Source organism: Lagenorhynchus albirostris, chromosome 19 (assembly GCF_949774975.1).
Source record: "Lagenorhynchus albirostris chromosome 19, mLagAlb1.1, whole genome shotgun sequence".
NCBI classification, from domain to species: Eukaryota; Metazoa; Chordata; class Mammalia; order Artiodactyla; family Delphinidae; genus Lagenorhynchus; species Lagenorhynchus albirostris.
This window is the reverse complement of record NC_083113.1, coordinates 18,546,309-18,569,022: the sequence shown is the minus strand read 5'-3', so window position 1 is coordinate 18,569,022 and position 22,714 is coordinate 18,546,309. Positions and strand designations below refer to the sequence as shown.

The 22,714-nt window shown below is 52.8% G+C and overlaps 1 protein-coding gene across 1 annotated transcript in view; it reads right to left on the bottom strand.

Moving 5' to 3' along the window:
- The window catches only part of PEPD (peptidase D), a 114,435-nt gene that overhangs the window by 65,183 nt on the left and 26,538 nt on the right, over positions 1–22,714 (bottom strand). The window contains exons 7-9 of the mRNA XM_060129932.1: positions 14,911–14,955; positions 4,477–4,552; positions 3,523–3,569 (exon numbers count right to left, since the gene is read on the bottom strand). Coding sequence (XP_059985915.1) covers positions 3,523–3,569; positions 4,477–4,552; positions 14,911–14,955 — 168 coding nt within the window. The remainder of the gene's footprint in view (positions 1–3,522; positions 3,570–4,476; positions 4,553–14,910; positions 14,956–22,714) is intronic.

Below are 22,714 nucleotides of genomic sequence, written 5' to 3'. Positions count from 1 at the left end.
GAAGTTCACAGCGGGAAAGAAGACAGGAAATAGTAGCTCAGGACATTTTCTTCTCTCTCCTGCCCATCCATCTCATCCGCCCACACGTATTTCCTGATACCAACTGTGGGGCAGACACTGCAGATTAACGAGATGGGGCCTCCGAGAGAAAGTTCCCAGGCTCCAAGGACACAGGCCACAAAACAGCATCCCAGGCTACCTGGGCAGTGACATGCCTATGGGGACAGAGAAAGTGACGTCGGCCCCCTCACCACTACAGACGCCCCCGGGCTCAGGCTGGCACTGGCAGTGGGTGATGCCCTCCTCAAATCTGGCCAGGGACACCTCAATGTCCCGGAAGGACCATCTTCCCACTGTCTCCAGGGGGTGACACCATCTGCCTCCCAGGGTCACCCCTCCTACCTGCCCTTCGGGACCAGACTCTGTCTCTTGTCCTCATCATCTCTGCCTCAGCTTTTAAAACCCCTCCCCACACTCCACCCCAGGAACCCCCCTGCTCTCAGGTCTCAGGGACCCAGAGATCAGATGGCCCCCCTGCCGGGCTGAGGGTGCGAGGGTAGCCACTGCTTCCCCCCTGTACCCTCTACAGCCAGACGCAGGGTGGGCATGACGCACAGTAGGTGCACAACAGGGCACACACCTGGCACGTTGAGCTGGATTAATGCCACTCAGCGCCCTCAGGGCGGCTGCTTCTGGCCCAGAGCCTCAGGATCATTTCTCCGAGGGCCGCCCCTGGTCCACAGAGGAGGCAGCGGTGGGGCCAACCTGGGACGCAGGGTGGAGCGGAAGGCTGAGCAATTTGCAGACAAAAGTAAGATCTCCCCGGAGCTCAGCTCAACAAGAGGGTCTCCTCCAAACAACAGCCAACCGCAACGTGTAGACCCTGAATCCCAACTCATACAAACCAGTTCTAAAAAGATAGTTTTAGACAACATAAACTAGACATTTACAACATTAAGGATTACTGTTAACTTAGATGTGATAAGGACACAGCGGTTACATGAAAAGGAAAACAATACCATCATCCGCTGAGACACCCACTGACGTATTTACAGGTAAAATGACACCATGTCTGGGGTTTGGTTTTAAATACTCCAGGAAAACAAAACGAAACAGAAAACCCTGATGGGGACTTCGATGTTCATTATACTCTTTGACGTGCGGGTGGTGGGTATTTGAAATTCGTCATTAAAAGAAAAAAAAAGACCTCTGTTACCTTGGGTTGGGAAGCAGGGAGCTGGGGGAGGTATGCTGAGTGACCAGCCCCTGGCCCAGAACTCACACCCAGGCTGATCTGGCTCTGGGACACCGAGGATGGCTCAGGCCCCTGCCAGGAGCCACCTTCAGAGCTGGACTCCCCGCAGTTTCGGGCACAATGCAGCAGTCAGCGTGGCTCCGCACTGGGGCAAGTGAGTCCTGCTCCACTTTCTCGGTCGTTTTATTTGAAGCATCAGCTGTGGGTCACTACGGGCCAATTCAGCTGGGAACAGGTTTCTGGGCCAGTGCCAATCTGAGGGACCCACTGCCCAGCCCACCTCCCTGGCAGCCCCGCAGAACTCCTCCTGTCCCAGGTGGGGGGTGGGGGCAAGGACCCGGGAATCCCAGAGCACGGAGGCAAGAGCTAGAGGGCTCTGCCCCTTCCCCCGTCCTCCTTGAGCTGAGCTGGGTCCTTGATGACTCATTTGTTCCATGCCCCCTCCTGGGCAGGCACAGCAGCGGGGCCTCCGAGGCCATGTTAACCTCTTACCTCCCAGGGTAAGGGGAAAGAAATATAGAGGCTCCCTGTTCAGGGATCCTTTAAGGGTTGTTAGACTTTGAGAAAAGCCGCCTACCCCCGAGCCACGTGATGGTGATTGTAAATGCCCAAGGTGCCCGCTGCCGACTCTGTCTGTACCTCGCCCTCACTCTGCACTGCTAAGGTGTGGAGGCAGAGCGGGCCCTGAGGGTACCTGGGGCAGACACGGGCCCTGCAAGGTGGGGAAGGGGCAGCGGCACCAAGCTCTGACAAGGCCAGGCAGGAAAGGGCAGCCCAGGGTGGAGGGTACAAGGTAAAACGCTTTTTCGTACTCACAACACTTCTGGTAGCAAATATGTAGGTTTTCCACACTAAGCAGTTGTCCACTTCTCTGCGGACACCTTCTGACACTAAGTAACTGCCACAGTTAGTGCGGACCCCACAGGCTAAGGGCTCAGTCCCACGAAACCGCCCCCTCTTCAGGCACCAACCACAAGCCCAGGCCTCCTTTACCTCTGACCCGTCGGCCTTAAATCAGGGGTTCCCACAAAACCTAGCCTTGGGTTTCATAATTTGCTACAACGGCTCGCAGAACTCAGGAGAGTGCTTTACTTACTGATATCACTTTATTAGGAAGAATACAACTCAGGAGGAGCCAAATGGAAGAGAGGCAGAGGGCAAGGTGTGGGGGAGGGGTGTGGAGCTGCCAAACCCTCTCCAGGGATGCCAGCCTCCCAGCACCTCCACGTGGTCACCAACCTAGACGCTTTCCAAACCCTTTGGTTTAGGGCTTATGCAAGGGCCACTACCTCCTTAGACACAGGATTGATTCAATCACTAGTCAGAACTCAATCTCCATCTCTACTCCCTCTCTTCTCCCAGGAGGTCGGGGCCTCCGAGAGGCCCTCGTTAGCATAAACTCAAGTGTGGTGGAAAGGGGCTTATTAAAAAGAACAACAGATGCTCCTCTATCAGGGAATTTCAAAGGTTTTACAAGCTCCGTGCCAGGAACTGGGGGCAGAGACCAAATACGCATTTCCTATTATGTCAGGGGGAGAACCGGCAGCTTCGGTGTCTTCTCCCCACCGGGACTCCCACGCGGCGCAGTCACTGGTGACAGTCGGGAATGGGGGCTTCCTGCCCCGGGAGGTGGCCGGGAGGGGAGCCACTGGGGCAGTTTGGGTCTGACCCCAGGGCTTCTTCACGCTGTGGGCAGCAGCACGCTACCTGACCCCTGGGTCCTGGAGCGGGGCTGAAGGGCTGGCCAGCCCACACCCAGCGCAGCAGGGCAGCCGTGGGAAGGCCCCGGGTGGCAACAGGCTCCCTGCAGCCTAACTGGAGCTGCAGGATGATGGAGCTCTCCAGAATGCTTTATGAGCCACTTAACCAACCCGCAACCCGGTCGTCCAAGCACAGCAGACATAATGGCAGTGTTTACACATAAAAACGGCAAAAGCTGTTTTACTAGTGGCTTTCAGAGTCTCGACAGCAGCTATTTGGTAGCTTCCTGCAAATTGCAGCAACAAAGTCCACGAGTGGAATGATGGGGCGCTAAACGACCCTGAAAAGTAATCAAAGACCATTACCATCCAACACTCTGCCAGGAGCCGGGGAGGCGGCCACAGTCGGAAGGAAAATCCTCTTTGCCCACGCCGCCGAAGCCCTACTCCTAATCCCCGCTCAACCCGTGTGCCAGGCTGCCGCGCCTCGTCTGTTACTTGCTCGGCGAACGTAAATTACTGTTTTTTTACATTTTAATCTTTACCCAGAGAAACACAGCAGCTTACCTTTCCATCTCATATTCTTTCATTCCCACTTTTACAGCCTTCATTACCTGGAGGATGGATATTAAGCAAAGACATTTGTATTAAGGAGATAAGTAACACCACCTTATACATAATGTATAGCATTTTTTCAAAAGAATCTCTTCTTTAAAAAAAAAAAAGAAAGATACGTGCACACAGTGGTGCAGAAATGTGACAAATTAGAACGTTTTTAAAGCTCCAAAGTCATACAGTTTATTTAAACCACTCCGGAGCACTTCTGTTCAGAAGTCGATAAACACCTTGGGAGGCAAGTGAAGATTTAGCCAAGACGTGTTTGGTGAATACTTAATGCTCAGAAGCCTATGACAACTATCCTAAGAGGTTTCCTTCCTTATAAAACACAGAGAAAATGAACTCGGAGAAGAGATTGTGTTGCCCCCAATGACCCCCATCTGTCTCCTGACGCAACACTGCAATGTCAGTAAGCAGGTACTGGGCTATCCCAGTGGCCTGGACCCATTTCAAAAAATAAACTTCCTTATTTGCTTCTGCTCCTCAGGTAAAGTGGGAAGGTTTGGGAAAGAACCAGGTGAGGGTGTTTTCAAAACCTGGGTGATAGTAATAAACGTGCTTGAATCTTGGTTAAGGACCACAGATTCTTTCAAAGGAACTGGGACTGCCAGAACGCGAGGAGGGAAAGCTCTACTGTCCTGGAAGTCGGGACTTCTTGCTGGGAAGTTCCCTGAGGGTGGGTACCTTAAGGTGAGGACAGGCCCTCCCTGCCCTGTCCCCACTGGGGAACAGTAAACAACCAGCACTGTATCTTGGGTCTGCAGTGACACTTCCTGCCGGCTGGGGACCAGCGCCCCCCCCAAGACCGTCCACCTCGACACCGCCGTCTTGCCCTACACAGAGCAATGCTGCTTCCCCAGCCCACCCAGAACGGCAGGTCCAGTGAGCCAGCGCCCAGCTTACCTCCTGGTGGGCCTCGCTGGAAATTTTATTGGTGTAGCGCAAAACCTCCAGCTCCATGTCTGTCTTGAAGACCCGGCTGCAGAAAGGAGAAAAACGAAGCAGCAAGTCAGCGACTTCCAGCAGGAGCTGGCAGACACCTCCAGGGAAACCTCCACAGCCTGCACAGCCTGGGAAGGAGCCCAGGGCTGCAGATGGGCCGCCTGAGCAGAGGATGGGGGCAGGATGGGCCCCCAAGCCCCGGGAGTGATGAGCTACACTAAGCATGGCCCATCCCAACCCAACGCCAGCCTCAGGAGTGCAGGCTGTTTCCAGTTACAAGATCGGGAAGCCGCTGTGGGTGGCAGAAACCCAGATTTTGTAGCCAGACACACGGTGCCTCACTGAGACTCAGTTTCCTCATCCATTAAATGGGGATACAATCTACATGGCAAGGCTGCTGGACCTCAATCTCAAGTGTGCTGACTCCCAGGGCTCTGGCCAGATGGCTGAAGAGTTCTCCCATTTCCCCCCCACACACCCACCTGTCCAGGCAGCCTTGGAAAACCATGTGACTCAGGCCCCCTGCGTGAGATAGGGTCAAGCTGGGAATGGGGACGGAGCGGCGCAAACAACAGACCCTGCCATCCTTTCAAGGCTCCGCTGTACCTCCTGCCAGCTGGACTCCAGGCGGGTACTGGGGTCCTCACAATATGCTCATGTTAATTTGCCCAAAATTGGTTAGGTTTCTGGTCCTTGCAATCAATCTCAACCCCAAGGAAGCCTCCCGTAGAGAAGCTAAATAAATATTCTTTTTCTACTTCTACCCATTTCAAATAAGCACCTCCAGCTCACGGCATGTAAGTGGCAGTGGGCCCAGTCCTCAAGCGCATGGAGTCCTCAGTGAATCCCTCACGGCTGACGCTGCTCCCTCTGTGAAGGTGACCTGCCTTCATCAAAGCCCCCTCAAGATCGGCAAAGCGGAGTGTCACGATGGCAGATCAGCGCCTGCCCCTCCGTCCACAGCGCACCCCTCGTCCAGCCACTGTCCACCTCTGAGGCCTGACGGTCCTGAGCCAGCCTCAGCTGAGGCGTCTGAGGATGGCAGGGAAGGCGCTCCCACCTGCACCAGAGGCAGCTACCGGCCTGTGCTGTCTCCACGATGCCCGCGTAGGACAGCCAGCCGTTTGTCGCTGGGAGGGCAGGAAGGCATCGTACAGCACAGGGACACCTTCCAGGGGATGTAGGAAAGACAAAGCCCCAATCCACTGAGCCTTTCTCCAGATGAACATGCCTTCTTTTTTCTGGGGCAGACCCTGAAGCCTAAGTTTGCTCTTTACCATCATAAAGGTGCTCTGGCTCCACCTCGGGGCGCTGGGAGCAGTTCTACCCCCCGGAGGGTGTGGTCCAAATCCACTCACAGATAACCTAGCGGCCCCTGACGCTTCCTTCCTGCCCTGCTCCGCACCAGCCCAAGGATCTGTGAGCTGGGAGCGGGTCTCTCTATTCTCCGACGCGGTGACGGTGACGACCAGAGTGACAACACAGGTGGGAACCAGGCCCAGGCTACAACCGCCTCTGACCCCCTGCCTCTCTCTTCAGCCTAGAGCCCTGCTCCAGCCCTCTAGCCACCACTCCAGACAACACTTTAGACCCCCTAGGACTTGTGCCCTTCGATCCACACAGGCTCGGCCGAACGCCCGCAAGGGATGAACCAAAGCCCAGGCCTGTGTGTGCAGGACACGAGGGCTGAGGGGGAAAGCACTCAGCTGGGCGGACGGCACAGCAAGCTGCCACCTGCCTCCACACACCCCAGCTCTGCCGGGAGTCACAGGGGGAGCGTGCAGGCTCCTCTCAACTTCCTCCACCCCGGGGCCCTCCCAGGGCTCCTTGTCACATGAACGAACTCATCCCCTACTTCCTGGAGAACACAGAAGCCAGCAGGTGGGTGTACTCTCACCTCTTCTCCAAACTCCCAAGCCTTCCCCACCCCCATCCTCCCCTCTCTCCCCGCCTACAAGGGAAGGGGTGCCCTCTTGTCAGTGAGGCTCAGGCCCCCAACACACACACATGGGCTCAGATCCCAGCCCCCAAGCGCCTCTGTGCACCTGCCACTCTTACTGGAAGCTCCATGACCACTCACCTCCCCGTCCAGCCAAGCCTTCCCCCCACCACCCAGCCACGTTTCCAGAAAGGACACCCTGACAGTCCTCGCCTCCGGAGAGGAGGGAGAGCAGCTTTTACGAACCTCCTCCCCATCGTCTCACTAACCCTCTCCCCTCCCCTCTTCTCCCTTCAGCCCCTGCCACTCTGCCAACACTGCCTCACCAACAACCCCCAGGGTGCCAAACCCAGAGGCATTCCGTGGCCTCCCGTGACGCCTGCCTCTGCTGGCATGTGCTTGGCTGCTTCCCCTCCTCCAGCTCTGACAGGCCCTCCCCTCCCTGCCCCCCAGCCTTGCCGCTGCACCTGCCCCCAAAGCCCCAGCTCCGGCACAGGCCTCTCAGCTGCGTCGCACCTGCAGGACCCCCCCCCCAGGCACCTCCAGCTCAGCAGGACAGAGACTCCCACCCTTCCGCAGGCTCCCATCTCCAGCCACACCTCCCCACCTCCCACTGCTTAAGGCAGACACCTGGGCACCTCCCTCTCATCCGTCCATCACTCCCACATCCAACCGACGACCAAGGGCGGCAATTCCACCTCCACAACCTCTCACGCCTCCCCTTTCTCTCTCTCCGTCCAGACCCCGCTCTCTCCAGCCTGGACAACCTCTCCTGGCTCTTCTGGCCTCCAGCCCTGTCTGCTCCCCAACCACAGCTGTGGCTCTTCGGGCAATGCAAACCAGACCAGGCTTTCCCTGGCTTCAAACCTTTAGTGCCTCTAGATGTCGTCCAGATGAAGTTAAAACTCTATCCAGCGGCCAGGAGGCTCTCTAGGCCACACCCTGCCTGTCTCCACCACATACCCCCTCACCCCCGACAGAGACTCCTCTGCCTGGAACCGGCTCCTGCACTTTCATCCTCTAGCCCCTTTCTCAGAAAGCGGGGAGGGGCTCCCTCCAGCCCCCTACCAGGCTAAATCCCTCCCTCTATTCCCTGGGCAGTCTATGTGAATCCTCAGTAAGCTATCACGCTTGTAATTTCCTTTTCATTTAAGTCTCCCCCTAAAAGCCCATAGCCCTGGGGGGCAGCGTCCCAGGGCTAGAACACTGCCTGGCCCAGAGCAGACACACCGTAACTACGGGTTAGGAACAGTACCTGGGCATGGCAGCAAAGCTGGGAAACACCTTACTTCCAACCAGGAGACAGAATGGTTCATCTCAAAAAGAAAAGGAGGCCTCCTCCACCCCGCCCTCCCTGGGCTGTTCACCAGGTCATTGTGGGATGTCGCACAGCCTGGCAGGCCCCGGTCAGGACAGGGCGTGGGGAACAGCCTCCCCAGGCCTCAGCAGTCCAAACTCCCACCACCACTGCCTCACCCCCAGCCACAAAGGCAGGAAGAGGCAGCCCCAGCCGCAGAAGCCCACTCCACAGGCTCTCCACTCGCCTCCTCCCTGCCCCGTCGGCACCCTCAGTCTTGAAAAGAGCCGGGAGAAAGACTCCATCAGGGCTTCCCTGGTGGCGCAGTGGTTGAGAGTCCGCCTGCCGATGCAGGGGACACGGGTTCGTGCCCCGGTCCGGGAAGATCCCACATGCCGCGGAGCGGCTGGGCCCGTGCGCCGTGGCCGCTGGGCCTGCGCGTCCGAAGCCTGTGCTCTGCAATGGGAGAGGCCACAACAGTGAGAGGCCCGCATACCGCAAAAAAAAAAAAAAAAAAGACTCCAACAGCCCAAGGAGAGAGGATTCTCAGAGCCCAGACCATGCTCCCTGCCTATCAGAGATGATAAGCACGTTGGGCCACCAAGGCCCAGAGTCCTGCTTTCTTTCCTAATTTCACTTTGGGGAAGATGACAAACTAGGCCTCTAGCTGGTTGCCTCAGGACTTACTTTTTTTAGTCATGTTAAAAAAAAAAGAAGAAAAAATCTAACTGAACCAGGGCAAAGGCAGTTCTCCAGTGAAGCCGGCCTGGCTGAGCATTGGCCTGGCCCAGTTGAACCCAAGCCTTAAGGGCCCTGGAAGTAAAGGCTGCTGTGTGCCGGCTCACCCAACCGTCCACAGGGCACTCTGGGGCTGAAGTCTCGCCCCAGTGCCAGGCGTCCCTGCCTGGCCCCGTTATCTCCACAACACAAGCACCAGAAACCGTTTTTAAGATCACAGCAGAAAACAGTAAGACTTTCCGACATTCTGCACAGTTTCTCCTCATCTGCAGGAAGAATTCACCGCCCTGAATCTGAGGAGGCTATTTCCTTTACTCCGAAGCACAAAAAGGCATGGTAGGGGGATCCTGCTGCGGTGCAGCCTCTGTAGGCCCAGTCGCCTTGGAGTGAGGGATTCGGAGTGTCACACTCAGCCCCCGCCTTGTCCAGCCCAAGGACATGTGGGGTGGTGGTTAGAAATATCATCTGCAAGGCTTCTATCCCCAGGGGAGGACGAAGGTCACCTCCTCCAGGAAGCATCAGAGGACCAAGGCTCAGGACAGGACAGCACTGATGCCACTTAAGACATCTGCGCAGGATTCCCCTGGTGGTGCAGTGGTTAAGAATCCACCTGCCAATGCAGGGGACACGGGTTTGAGCCCTCGTCTGGGAAGCAGCTAAGCCCACGAGCCACAACTACTGGGCCCATGTGCCACAATTACTGAAGCCTGCCCGCCTAGAGCCTGTGCTCCGCAACAAGAGAAGCAACCACAATGAGAAGCCTGCACTGCAATGAAGAGTAGCCTCTGCTCGCCACAACTAGAGAAAGCCCGTGCACAGCAAAAGAGACCCAAAACAGCCAAAAATAAAAAGTAATTAATTAATTAAAAAAAAAAAGACATCAGGGCAGAAGGCAATTCAGGCTCTTCCGGCAGCAAGAGGAGGTGCCCAACGTGTGCAGGAGAGGAAGGCACTGAGGCAGGGTCCCCAGCTCGTGGCCAGGCCTGTGAGCATCACCACATCAAGGGGGCTGCTCAGGGAGAAAGGCAGCACCGCGGGCAGGGGGGCGGGGGTGAAAGCACAGAGTCCCCTGCTACTGGCCTGAAATGACAAAGACTGGACCAAGCTGAGATTCATGTGTGCAATCTTTTTCTTCCTGAAATATTCACAGGTCACAAAACTGCCTCTGGGCATTAAATGAAGGATTAAGGCATCAATTAAGTGAGGTCTGAATGCTCCACTGATTAAAGTAGTAGAAGACAGGATGAAGTATTTCCAGAATCAGTCTCTAAGCATCAAAGTGCCACAGTGTTGCACAAAACCCATTTGAAGGGACAGGAATTCCATCTCTCCCGGAGATGAACGTGCAGGGGCTTCTGCGGGAGAGGAGTGTGGGAATTCCATACCGCATGACCCCCATGGCCATTCCTTCCCTACCCTGTGAGCCAGGGATTCAAAGGGTAAAATCCCAGCACAACAGAAGGGACAAAAAGGAAAGAGCTGGTTGGAATTACATATCCTCGGGAAGCTCAATCCATAAGTCCTCTCAGAGAAACCAGGGCCAGGAAGAAAACAGTGGTTCAGCCCGTGGTAAGCTGAGTGTGCCTGAGACCTGACCGGGGCCAGGCAGTCGTGAGCCACGTGCAGGGAGAGCTGGGACCAGGGCCTGACTGTTCCCACATCCTGGGTCCAGCCTCCCGGTGCACAGGAAGCCAGGTTCTCCCCACTACTCTCAGGTCCCCACTTTCCACTTGGCTTTCTCGTTGACTTAGGGTTAAATGCCTATTCACCGGGAGACAAAGACAGCAAGCCTACTGGAACACTTTTCATATACACACCAAGAATCTTAGTCATCATCTAGGTACCTTTTCTAATTTGGGACACATTACCCAGGATGCAGGATCCTGGTGCGTGTCTGCCCCAAATCATCCACCCCTCACCGTTTCCCATGCACAGAAAGGCAGGGGAACAGAAATAGACAGCTTACCTCGCTGCCTGATGAATGCACGCAGGCCACCTCCGCCCCGTGTACTTAACAGCTCTAACCCTGGCGTGACACCAACTCAAGTTAACACGGCCTCACTTAAAACCCGAGAAGGTGCGTGGCTGACGTGCTTGTTTTTCTGTGAGGCTTCCAGAGGTGCTTAACTGAAATCCACAGTGCCGAGCTACTAGACAGCACAGAGGTATCTCCTTTTATTTCCTACCCCACCTTCAGATCAATTTAATCATCTGCTGAACAGGAATGCAGAACCACAGACTAAATTATGGAAGTGAGATACGCCTGCTCTTATTAAGTTTCAACTTTTGACCTCCACGTTCAAACTGCGAGACCTAGCACAAGGAAAGAAATGATCAGCTATGATCTCATGTTTGTGGGGAAGAAGAGTATGATTAGAGAGGAATTTACAGAAAATCAGAAAGGTACTGCTTGAGAGAATGGAAAACAATAAAGCCGTCACCGAAAGGAAATGAATGACACCCAAACACAAATGAGAAGTGAAGCCTCCCCTGTGCTGGGAGAGGCTGCCTGTGGCCTCCTAATCAGACAGGCTCTGGGAAGGATCCCAAACTCCCAGCTCAGCCGCTACCTGGGAGCTGGGGTACGTGTGGGTGGCAGGGCGCCGTGCTGGGGGGGGCTTAGCTGCACGTCCCCAGGCCCTCCACCCCACCACACCCTGGCCTCCACGAGATCTCTTCTGTGGGTTCTGAGCAGGTTGGATGGCCAAGAATGAACCGAGAGAGAGGCTGACACGCAGGCAGCACCCCCCACTCCTCAGGGTACTCCTCAGAGCCACATGGGGCAGCATCAGAGCCTGGAACCATTGGCCTGGGCTCAGCTCCTGGCTTTTTCTTGGTCAAATCACTTTCCTGTGCCTCAGTTTGCTCACCTGTAGCATGGGGATAACCAGAGTCCTACCTTATAACATAAATAAAATACCTCTTTAAATAAGGTTACGTGTGTCAAGTGCTTAGCATAGCACCTTGCATAAAGGAAGTCTCAAAAGGTGACAGCATGATTACTAGGATGTGCTGTCACTTGACTTTTGCTCTCACTCAATCCTTGAGCCATCCACCAAGGGAGACCACGTCCACTCTGCAGGTGTGGAAACTGAGGCTTGGTGTTATACACTGAACACTGTGTTGCCCCCAAATTCACAGGTTGATACCTATCCCCAGCGTGATAGTATCTGGAGGCAGGATCTTTGGGGGGTGCTTAGGTCATGAGGGTGGAACCCTCATGAATGGGATTGGTACCCTTATAAAAGAGACCCTAGAGAATTCCCTCACCCCTTCTGCCATCTGAGGACACAGAAAGAAGATGGCCGTCTATGAACCAGAAAGTGGGTCCTCACCTTGGCCTTGGACGTCCCAGCCTCCAGAACTGTGAGAAATGAATTTCTGCTGCTCACAAGCCACCCGCTCTATGGTAATTGTTGGGCAGCATGAATCTTCACGTCCATGCTGTGAGTTAGGCATTACTACGTCCCCATTTTATAGATGAAGAAGCTGAGGCTCAGAGAAGTTAAGTGACTTCCCGAGATGGGTGGGCTGGGGTGAGAATTTGGATATGCCCAACTGGATAGTTTTTCCATTACCCCAGGTAACTTCTCTCCACAGGCCCAGAGGGGGGCGTTGGAAAAAGCATCCAGGACAGGGGCCCAAAGATACATCAATGAGCCATAATTTAATACCACGGAAACCCAGTCTCTCCTGTAAATGAGGGGCCTGCCCGCCAGTCCACCCAGAATCCTTCCTTCAGTTCCCAGAGGAGGGCGATGACGGTGACTCACATGGCCCCCACCGAGAATGACTGCAGTCACTACAGAGGCCAGAACACACGCTGCTAAAACATACCCCTGAGGCAGTAAGGACAATGTGACATTTCTAAAATAGTTCTACTGCCATCAAATGCCAAATAAGTCCTTTCTGCTGCCGGCTTTAATAAAACTGGGAAGTATCTTATTAACGCAGAATCTACCTCAGAGCCTTGGGAATGTCACCAGACTTAAAGCATGCTCGTCCCAAAGTGACGAACTAATGGCTTGTCCCTCCGGAGATGCTGGTGCACAACCCAGCCCTGGTCTCCAAAGCACTCAGAATGTAAGCGGCCACAAGGGATGCCACATCTGGGACACGGGTGGACGCGGTCCCTGAGTACCCAGGGTTTATTCTTCTGCCAGCTGGGGGCTATGGAAGGGCCAGGCATTTGTTACTTCATCAAAACAAGAAGAGGTGGCTGGGAACTGGAAGGACACAAGCCCCCATGCTCACAGTGTGCGGCCAGGGTGGGCACCGGGCCAGGGCTGCCGACAGAGCTGCTGGCCCGCCCACCCTCCAGCTCTCGCAAGGGTCAGTATCGATGCCTGTCGACAGCCCTCAGATCTTCGCCTCTGGCCCAGCCTCTCTCCCGCCGGCACCTGCCTCAAACTCAACACACCACAGCAGTCCCTCACCTGCCACAGCACCTGCCCCATCTTGGTGACATACCACCCAGCTGCTCAGGACAAAACCCCAGAGTCACATTCAACTCCACCCTTCACTCAGGCGTCAAGGCCGGTTCCTCCCAGGAGCGTTCCCCTCGAATGCCCCTTACTCTCAACTCCGTCACCTACCCCTCCACGGCCACCTGGACCCTGCAGCAGCCTCCTAACTGGCAGCCTGCTCCCACTCCTGCCCCACAGCTTTAAAAAACGCTAACCTGGGCTTCCCTGGTGGCTCAGTGGTTAAGAATCTGCCTGCCAATGCAGGCGACATGGGTTCAAGCCCTGGCCCTGGAAGATCCCACATGCCGCGGAGCAACTGAGCCCACGCGCCACAACTACCGAACCCACATGCCACAACTAGTGAAGCCCATGCACCTAGAGCCCATGCTCCACAAGAGAAGTCACAACAATGAGAAGCCCGCGCACCACAACGAAGGGTAGCCCCCGCTTTCCGCAACTAGAGAAAGCCCGCGCGCAGCAACGAAGACTCAACAAAGCCAAACATTTTTAAAAAACAAAAAACAACAACAAAAAAGCAAACCTGATCCTACCATTCTCCTGCCTAAATCTTTGAAGGTTTCCCCTGGTTCCCATTTCTCTCAAGACAAAGTCCAGGCAGACACCACGGCCCACCCGGCCCCTGCCCGTCTCTCTAACCAACCTCAGCGGCCACTTCCGCAGTGTGTGGCTCTAGTCTGGCCACACAAAGCCACCAACCCTTCTTGTCTCCAGCCTTTGAACAAGTGGCCCCTTGGCCTGGATCACACTCTCCCCACTCTGCGCTTCCCCCAAACTCAACGGCTGACTCATCCTCGTCCTCAGGCCACAGTGTTCCCAAGTGCTTCAAGACAGGTGAGCAAGGTCTCCCAACTAGACAGGGAACCTGACGCATGGCCTTAGGATCAGATGTGAGGAGTCCACACGCCTCCCAGTCAGGGGATGACACAACCAAAGCCCTGCCTCTCCTCTCTCCTACATTCAGAAAAAGTGCAGCCATACAACAAATAAAACACGTTTTAGTGCTATAAAAGAGCAACTGGAGGACTTCCCTGGTGGCGCAGTGGTTAAGAATCCACCTGCCAACGCAGGGAACACGGGTTCGAGCCCTGGTCCGGGAAGATCCCACATGCTGCAGAGCAACTAAGCCCGTGCACCACAACTACTGAGCCTGCGCTCTAGAGCCCGCGAGCCACAACTACTGAGCCCGTGTGCCACAACAACTGAAGCCCGCGCACCTAGAGCCTGTGCTCTGCAACAAGAGAAGCCACCACAATGAGGAGCCCGCACACCGCAATGAAGAGTAGCCCCCGCTCGCCACAACTAGACAAGCCCGTGCGCAGCAACGAAGACCCAACGCAGACAAAAGTAAATCAATAAAATAAATAAATTTTATAAATAAATAAGTTAAAAAAACCCAAACAACTCGATGGCTTAGGAAGAAAACGGGCAGCACATTGGTGGAGGGTCTCTTCAAGGGCCCACAGAGGCACCTCGCCCTGCTGTGAACCAGCAGAAAACACACTGCAGGCAGGGTTATCAGTACCAGCAGAAAAAGAGAGCAGGCAACATAAGACACGTAAAAAGGATGCCAACTAGTCAAGACATATGCGTGACGTGAGGAAAACATGTTTACCTTTCTGGTAATAGGATCATGTATGATGTTTATTTTTATTCTTTTTCACTATCTACTTTAACTGAGCTATATACGTTTGGCTCATTTATGGTAAGATTTCTTTTAAAAACTCCTAAAGAAAAAGAGAAATTTAATTGACATTCGAGTGACGTGTACCCTTTTGGAAAAACAGACCAACTGACAAACAAAAAATACAAAATAGAAGAGAAGAGTTCTAGGGACCAGCTTGTCTGAGGGGCTCTCTGAGATGGAGTGGGCAGGAACAGCAGGGTCTCTCACCTTCCTGGGCTGAGCTCAACAAACAGCCACAAGCCATACTCACCATTCCACAATCTCCGGATGAAGAATAGTGTTGTTGACATTGAACCTACAGAAAGAAAATAAGTCAAGTCCATTAGTTCCATGGTCTATCATCTCCCAGCAAGAAATACTTCATTCGAGACATACCAAGAGAAAGCCTGACCAAGAGAACTTTAACTTCATGACTCCCTGGACAACAGAAGGCCTGCTGCTGCTCACGTCCTGCAGCAGACTTGGCAGTCCAGGCCATGTCCTCCAGGTGTAGTCAGCTGGAGAACAAGCTGCTTGGCTGCAAAACGTCATCCTCCACCCTCGCTAGGCAGACAGCATAGCCTCTTCCATCAAGTGTACCAACATACACATAATAGGAGTCCCAGAAGAAAAGGAGAGAGCTAATGGAGCAGAAGAATATTTGAAAATATAATGGCCAGAAGCTTTGCCGATTTAATGAAAAACATCAATGTAAACATCCATAAAGCTCAACAAACTCCAAGTGGGATAAACTCAAAAGAGATCCACACCCAGACATGTAATCAAACTGTCAAAAGAAAACCTTAAAAGCAGTAAGAGAAAATCAATTCATCACATGCAAAGGATCTTCAGTAAGATTAATGGCTGATTTCTCATCAGAAACTACAGAGGCCAGAAGGCAGAATACGGGATGACATATTCCAATTGCTAAAAGAAAAACATCTGTCAACGAAGATTCCATATGCAGCAAAGCTATGCTTCATAAATGAAAGAGAAATTAAAACAGTACCAGATAAACAAAAACTGAGAGAATTCATCACTAGAAGACCTAGCTTATAAGAAATACTAAAAGGAATCTTTCAGACTATAGTGAAAGGAGTTTCTAGAGAGTAACTAGGATCCATATAAGGAGAAACAGGGCACTGGTAAAGGTAATTACATAGGCAAGTACGGAAACAGTGTAAATGTATTCTTTGTAAGTCCTATCTGATTTAAAAGATAACTGCGTAAAGCAATAATTATAATGATAAACCTGTGTAGGTCACTGCGAAATGTATAAAGATGCAATCTGTATGCAATAACAGCACAAAGGAAGGGAGCATAATTTTTGCATACTATTGAAATCAACTGATATTAATGCGAACTAGATTATTACAAGTTTAAGAAGTCATTTGTAATTCTCTGGGTAACCACTAAGAAAACTAAAATATACAGAAAATGAAATAAAAAAGGAATCAAAACTGTAAACTGCAAAAAAGTCAATTAAACACAAAAGAAGGGAGTAACGGAGAAACTGAGGAACAAAAACAATATATGACACAGAAAACTAATAACAAAATGGCAGAAAAAAGGTCTTCCTTATCAGTAATTACGTTAGATGTAAATGGATTAAATTTTCCAATTAAAAGACAAGGATTGGGCTTCCCTGGTGGCGCAGTGGTTGAGAGTCTGCCTGCCTATGCAGGGGACATGGGTTCATGCCCCGGTCCGGGAAGATCCCACGTGCCACGGAGTGGCTGGGCCCATGAGCCATGGCCGCTGAGCCTTCGCGTCTGGAGACTGTGCTCCGCAACAGGAGAGACCACAACAGTGAAAGGCCCACGTACCGCAAAAAAAAAAAAAGACAAGGATTGGCAGAATAGATGGATAAAAAAAGATTCAACCATATGCTCTAAAGAGACACTTTAGGGCTTCCCTGGTGGCACAGTGGTTGAGAGTCCACCTGCCGATGCAGGGGACACGGGTTCGTGCCCCGGTCCGGGAAGATCCCACGTGCCGCGGAGTGGCTGGGCCGGTGAGCCATGGCCGCTGGGCCTGCGCATCCGGAGCCTGTGCTCCGCAACAGGAGAGGCCACAGCAGTGAGAGGCCTGCGTACCGCAAAAAAAAAAAAAAGAGAGACACTTTAGACTCAAAGACACAAGATGAAAGTGAAAGGATGGGAAAAGATATATTATGCAAACAGAAACCAATATATCTATAGACTGGAATATTTCTCAGCCATAAAAATGACCAAAGTACTGATTCATGCTACAACATGGATGAATTCTGAAAACACAGTTAGTGAATGAAGCCACATATAAGAGACCACATACTGCATGACTCCATTTATATCAAATGCTAAAGTAGGCAAATCCATAGACAGAAAATAGATTAGTGGTGGCCAAGGGAATGACTGCTAATGGGTACAGGGTTTCTTCTTGGGTGATGAAAATATTCTAAAATTGATTGTGATGATGACTGCACAAACCTATAGACATACAAAAAGGCATTTTAGTCGTACAGTTTAAGTGGGTCAGTTGTATAAGGTATGTGAATTATATTTTGACAAAGCTGTTTTTAAAAACTTACTGAATTATACACATAATGAATTTTATTGTATATAAATTTTATTCTAATAAAATTGATTTATAAAAATTGACAGAAACGAGAAACAGATAAATCGACAAGCATAGTTTCAGATTTTCACATACCTCTTCTGATGACAGAACAAGCAAACAGAGAAATCAGTAAAGTTGAAGAAGATACAAGCCGCAGAAGATACAAACAATACAAATAACCAACTTAATTTCATTGACATATACAGAACACTACAGCCAACAACTGCAGACTAGGTGCTCTCTAACTATACATGAAACACTTATCATGAAACAATATCATATGCTGGAAGTTTCAACAAATTTCAAAGGGTTGAAATACAGAGAATATTCATTGATTACAGTAGAATTAAACTAGAAATCAGTAACAGAAAAATATAAAATCCAAAATTGTTTGGGAATTAAGCAATAAACTTCTAAATACCTACAGTTCAAAGAAGAGAAAATAATAAAATCAGAAAATAAAACCATGAAATATCGTAACTGGTGAAATGCCGCTAAAGCAGTGCTTAGAGGAAAATTTATAGCTCTAAATGTAGGCAGTAGAAAAGAACATTGAAAATCAATGATCTAAACTTCCATCCCGGGACGTCCCTGGTGGCGCAGTGGTTAAGAATCCGCCTGCCAATGCAGGAAACACAGGTTCGATCCCTGGTCCAGGAAGAGCCCACATGCCACAGAGCTACTGGGCCCACGTGTCGCAACTACCGAAGCCTGCATGACGCAACTACTGAGCCTGCATGTTGCAACTACTGAAGCCCACGCACCTAGAGCCCGTGCTCCGCAACAAGAGAAGTCACTGCAATGAGAAGCCCATGCACCACAAGGAAGAGCGGGCCCCCGCTTGGCACAAGTAGAGAAAGCCCATGTGCAGCAACGAAGACCCAACGCAGCCAAATAAATAAATAAATAAAAATAAACTTCCATCCCAGAAATATCTTCCTTCTTTCTCAATGAACTAGAGAAAGAACAAATAAAACCTAAAGAGATTAGAAAATTTTTAAAGCAAAAGATCAATGAAATAAAAAGCAAACATACAACAGAGACAAATCTACAAAGCCAAAAGTTCTTTGATAAGATGAACATAACTGAAAAGGGAACCCAGGAGACAAAAGGATCAGGTTGGGGCACATCCCTGACACTTCTGTCATGCGTGACTCAGAGCTCAAGCTATCAGTGAGACAGCTAGGTAAGCGCCATGTGGCCCAGCACAATGTATGGGCCTCAGCAGAGAAGCCTTGGGAAGCCTTCAATCCTCAGGATTCTGAGCCCTGCTCTATCTCAAGCCAGGATATCACACAGGGCATACAGGATTGTGACCCACCAGGAATCCTCCATGGCCTCACTGATGGGTGTTTGAAAACATCTATCTAATGCTGTCGTTGTGCAGCTGGTACCCCCACTTCTGGCTGAAGGAGGGACAAGGACGAGGAGAGGGAAGGAGGTATTAGCAGGCTGAAAGGATTCCAGATCTTCAAAGCTTTCGGGATCCCTAACTATAAAAATAAGACTACTAAATTCAAAGTCTACCAAAGTGTTGTAGAATCAAGCCCTACTTGTGAAATATCAAAGAGATCACAGAGAGCCAACCTGGCTCAGAGTGAAGAACAGAGCAGGAGATGACATAAATAAAGGCGGCAATATAGACCGTCTCCCATTCTGCCAAATATCACTTTGACGCTAGGAAAAGCGATGGCCTATCTCCTCAAAAGCCAAACACGCCAGTAAAATCTCACGTTACAAAACATACGTACATACACACACATGCACACACACACACAAACAGCAAGGTGACCAGGCACAAAGACAAAGCTGCAAACACACAGACACACACAGAGACAGGCATACGCTTAGAAAAGAGGCGCAGGCAGACACACACAGATGTATATTCATGGACACAGGCAAATACATGCACACACACACACAAAGGCATAAACATGGACTAACACCCAAATATACACAGAAACACACAGACTCACACAAATGCACATTCAGACAGAGAAACACCCTCAGACACACACATAAGAGTCCAAAAGACATTCACGGCCATGTCAGTGGTTTAACTCAGGTAACGAAATTTGAACATTCCTTGCTTTCGCCTCTGTGCTAGTTAGAGCTTTCTATACCGAGCATGTGATAATTGTGTAAAAACAACAACAAAGCCCACCAGAGCCCATGAAGGTGGGGAATGTCCTGGGAGCTGAGGGTACCTCCCTGGTGGGCTCTAGCTGTGGGCTGGGTGATAGACAGTGAGTAGGTGAGCCCAGCCAGCCCTGCTCCAGCCCCCCGGCTCCTCCCTGCAGTTTCTAACTGGAAGATGGAGAACAGGTCCCAGAAGGCCCCCACTCCACCCACACTGGGGGCTGGGGTGGGTTCTCGTCTCCTCAGGAGACTCGGAGATTCCATGAGCCATAATCAGAACCTCAATCCAAACTGTTAACTTGATACATAAGTTAACAGTAACCAGAAAGCCACTGGTCCCCACACCACAGACTGGCATTTTATTGTAACTGTCGAGTTTTAATAATGTCCCTCTACTTCTTGGGTTTGAAAATTCACATCCCTGAACATTAATATTCCTGCATTAATAACCCCCAAATTCAGCAATTTCATACTTAACTGCTTATTTAAATGGAATTAATTTGTAACCAATCATCGTCAAATATGCAAGGCAATTTAAGTAAATGCCACAAGATAAGAAATGTGCTTATCCTGAATAACCAGCTAATGTAAAACAGCGACCATATTTCTCCGTCAGACAACGGCGTGAAACAGAGCGCTCTCTACTCGCTGCCCCCACCCAGGGCTCCTGGGCAGTCTGCCTGCCTTGGACGGAACTGCCTCAGGCCAAGAAGGCGGCCCATAGGCCACCTGGCCCCCCACAGATAATCTCTTTCCCTTCACAGCCAGGGTCTGTCCGTCTGTCTGTCTGAGGAAAACCTGCTCTCAAGTCCAGCACCTGGCAACGAGCACCTGACCCTGTCCTCTGGCCGGAGCCCACCACAGGCCCTGCTCCTTCCACCCCTTCCCTGGGAGCTGTCCGGGCGCCAATCCCGCCGTACGGGGAGCTGTGGCCGGGGCTGGAGTCAAACTCAGCACGAGGCCTACAGACTGTCCCCACCTGCTCCCTTCACCCCAGCATAATCACACCCTGGCTCCCCAGGGAGGACGAGGCCACACCCCTTGGTGAGCCCAGGGGCCCCTGGCCATGGGGAGATCCCAGTGCATGTCTACCGCCCCACCCCGCCTCTGCCTCCCTGCTCCCAGTCCCCTGCGACCCCACCACTGTGACACCTGGCACACCCCCTGCCGTGGGCAGCAGGCGGCCTGGCCCTGATCTGGGAAGGCCAAGGGAGGTCTGAGGGCTCCCAGGACCAAAGCCACAGTCCCACCGAGGTGACAGGCCCAAGGCAGCCGACCCTGAGGAGCCACGTCTGGAGAGGTCACAGCTGGGTGGACAGGTGAGGCCACTGTTCCATCACAAGCTCCCTCCTGCCCCCAGGCCAAGGGATAAAGGTGGCCTGGGGCGGCCCATCAGGACAAACCGAGAGGCCAAAACCTGAACTTCTGCCAGACCAGGTCAGTGAAGGATCCAAGATGGGAGGTGTTGCAGAGAAGTTCAAAAGGGTCAAAAGCAAAAATTCCAGGAATAAGGCGCTTCATTAGGGCAGTGAGAAGCGGCCGAGGATAGAAGCAGCTGAGTGAGTATTAGAAAGTAGGACGACGGCAAGATTCATCTTGCATAGGAAACAGGCTATTATTATCCCTGCAAACAGCGGGAGGTGCTCACAGCTGGCAGGTGAATGCGGTCACTGAGCCGCAGCGGCTCTGGAGGACAAGGGCCTCTCCAGCCTGGCGCAGGGTCCGAAAAGTGGCAGAGCTGGGGTGGCTGGGAGACAGGGGGCTGAGCTGCACCCAGACCCCAGGAATACAGACACGACTTTCTGCAGGGAAGGCGCTGGCAGGGGGCCCGAGGTCAGTGGCCACAGTGCGCCGCAGGGTGCTGATGGGGGGGCGGTACCCAAATGGAGCAACCCCTAAGGGCAGAGCTACACAAAGGGTGCCACAGTGGGATATAAGGCCCAGAGCAGGTGTGAGGGGACAGGAGGGGAGGCAGTACCACAGAGGGGCCGGGGGACCCCAAGGCAGGGAGGGCTCTCACCTGCGATACTTCAGCCAAGTCAGAAAACTTAGCCTGCCACATGGGTGTGGAAACGAATCCCCCCAGCATGGGGGCAGGTGCTCAGCCCAGCAGCGAGGGGCCTGGGGAGCAGCTCACAGCCAGCCCCCGTCTGCACTGGACCATGGGTTGGAGAGGGCCAGCCGGGAGAGTGTGCAAAGTCTAGGCTCTCCAAAAACACTCCCAAGGTGGGGTGGGGTGTTGGCCAAGCACAGGCTCCTCTGGGCTCTTGGCAGGGGCCACGGGGACTCAGGGAGCAGCAGGGCACAGAGGCTGGGGTCTGCTCAGTGGAGGGAGAGGTCAGTTCACAGTGGCACTCCTCCCGGGGGAGTGGGGACAAGGCCTCAACTTCCACTGCTCACAGAGAGTGATGATGCCCCTGGAGTCCCCCACCGCTCCCCCAGAAAACCTGGGCCCCGGGTGCTTGAGAAGGCGTTCTCCGCAGCAGAGACCTCGGCTGGGAGGTGGGGCAAGAAAGACCCCACAGCTCACTGACATCCAGGAGTCTTGTCATCGGACATCCTGAAGTCTGCTGGCCCACTACACAGCTGGGGAAACTGACGCTCAGAGGGGCACTGGGGCGTGATAGGGGCTTGCTCGGGGGCAACTGTTTATTAAGCACCAGCTCCACGCCAGGCTCTGGACAAGCGGGATCTCATTTCATCCCACGGCAAGCCCGAGCAGCACCATGCTTCCCGCGGGAGAGCTGAGGCTCAGAGGCAAGTTCTGCTAAGGTCACAGAACAGGTCGGCGTGGCAGCCTCCAGGGCTCCCTCCTTCTAGCTCAGGGCTTCCCCACAAGGCAGTGAGACCCAAGTCGAGACTGCACAGGCCAGCCCACGGGACCAGAGTGTAGGCAGGGGAGCAGGGCACAGGAGCCGCCCCGCACCGGGCGGTGCTGGGGGATGAGGGGAGGCTTGGATCAGGACAGGCAGCAGGAAGCTGTGCCCCGTACCACTCCCCTCAAGGGCCTGGAGGAAGACAGCGGCTCCACGGCCAGCATCTCAACAAGCTGGGCTAATCGCTGCTGGTGTGGGAGGCGAGGCTGCTCTGGGGAGCTCCCAAGAGGATGCGGAGATGCATGCGACGAAAAGAAGCACACCTGATACCCCACCGCTCTTATCACTGGGGGAAGTGACACGTATTTATGAGCTCATAATCCCTCCTCATCACATCACACATACAGATTCCCGTGGCTCAGGCTCATACATGATTACAAGGCACCTCCCCGGTCCACCAAGGACAGAGGATGCCGGGGCGCAGAGTACAGGCTGGGGTGGGGGAGGGGCCGGGGCCGGAGA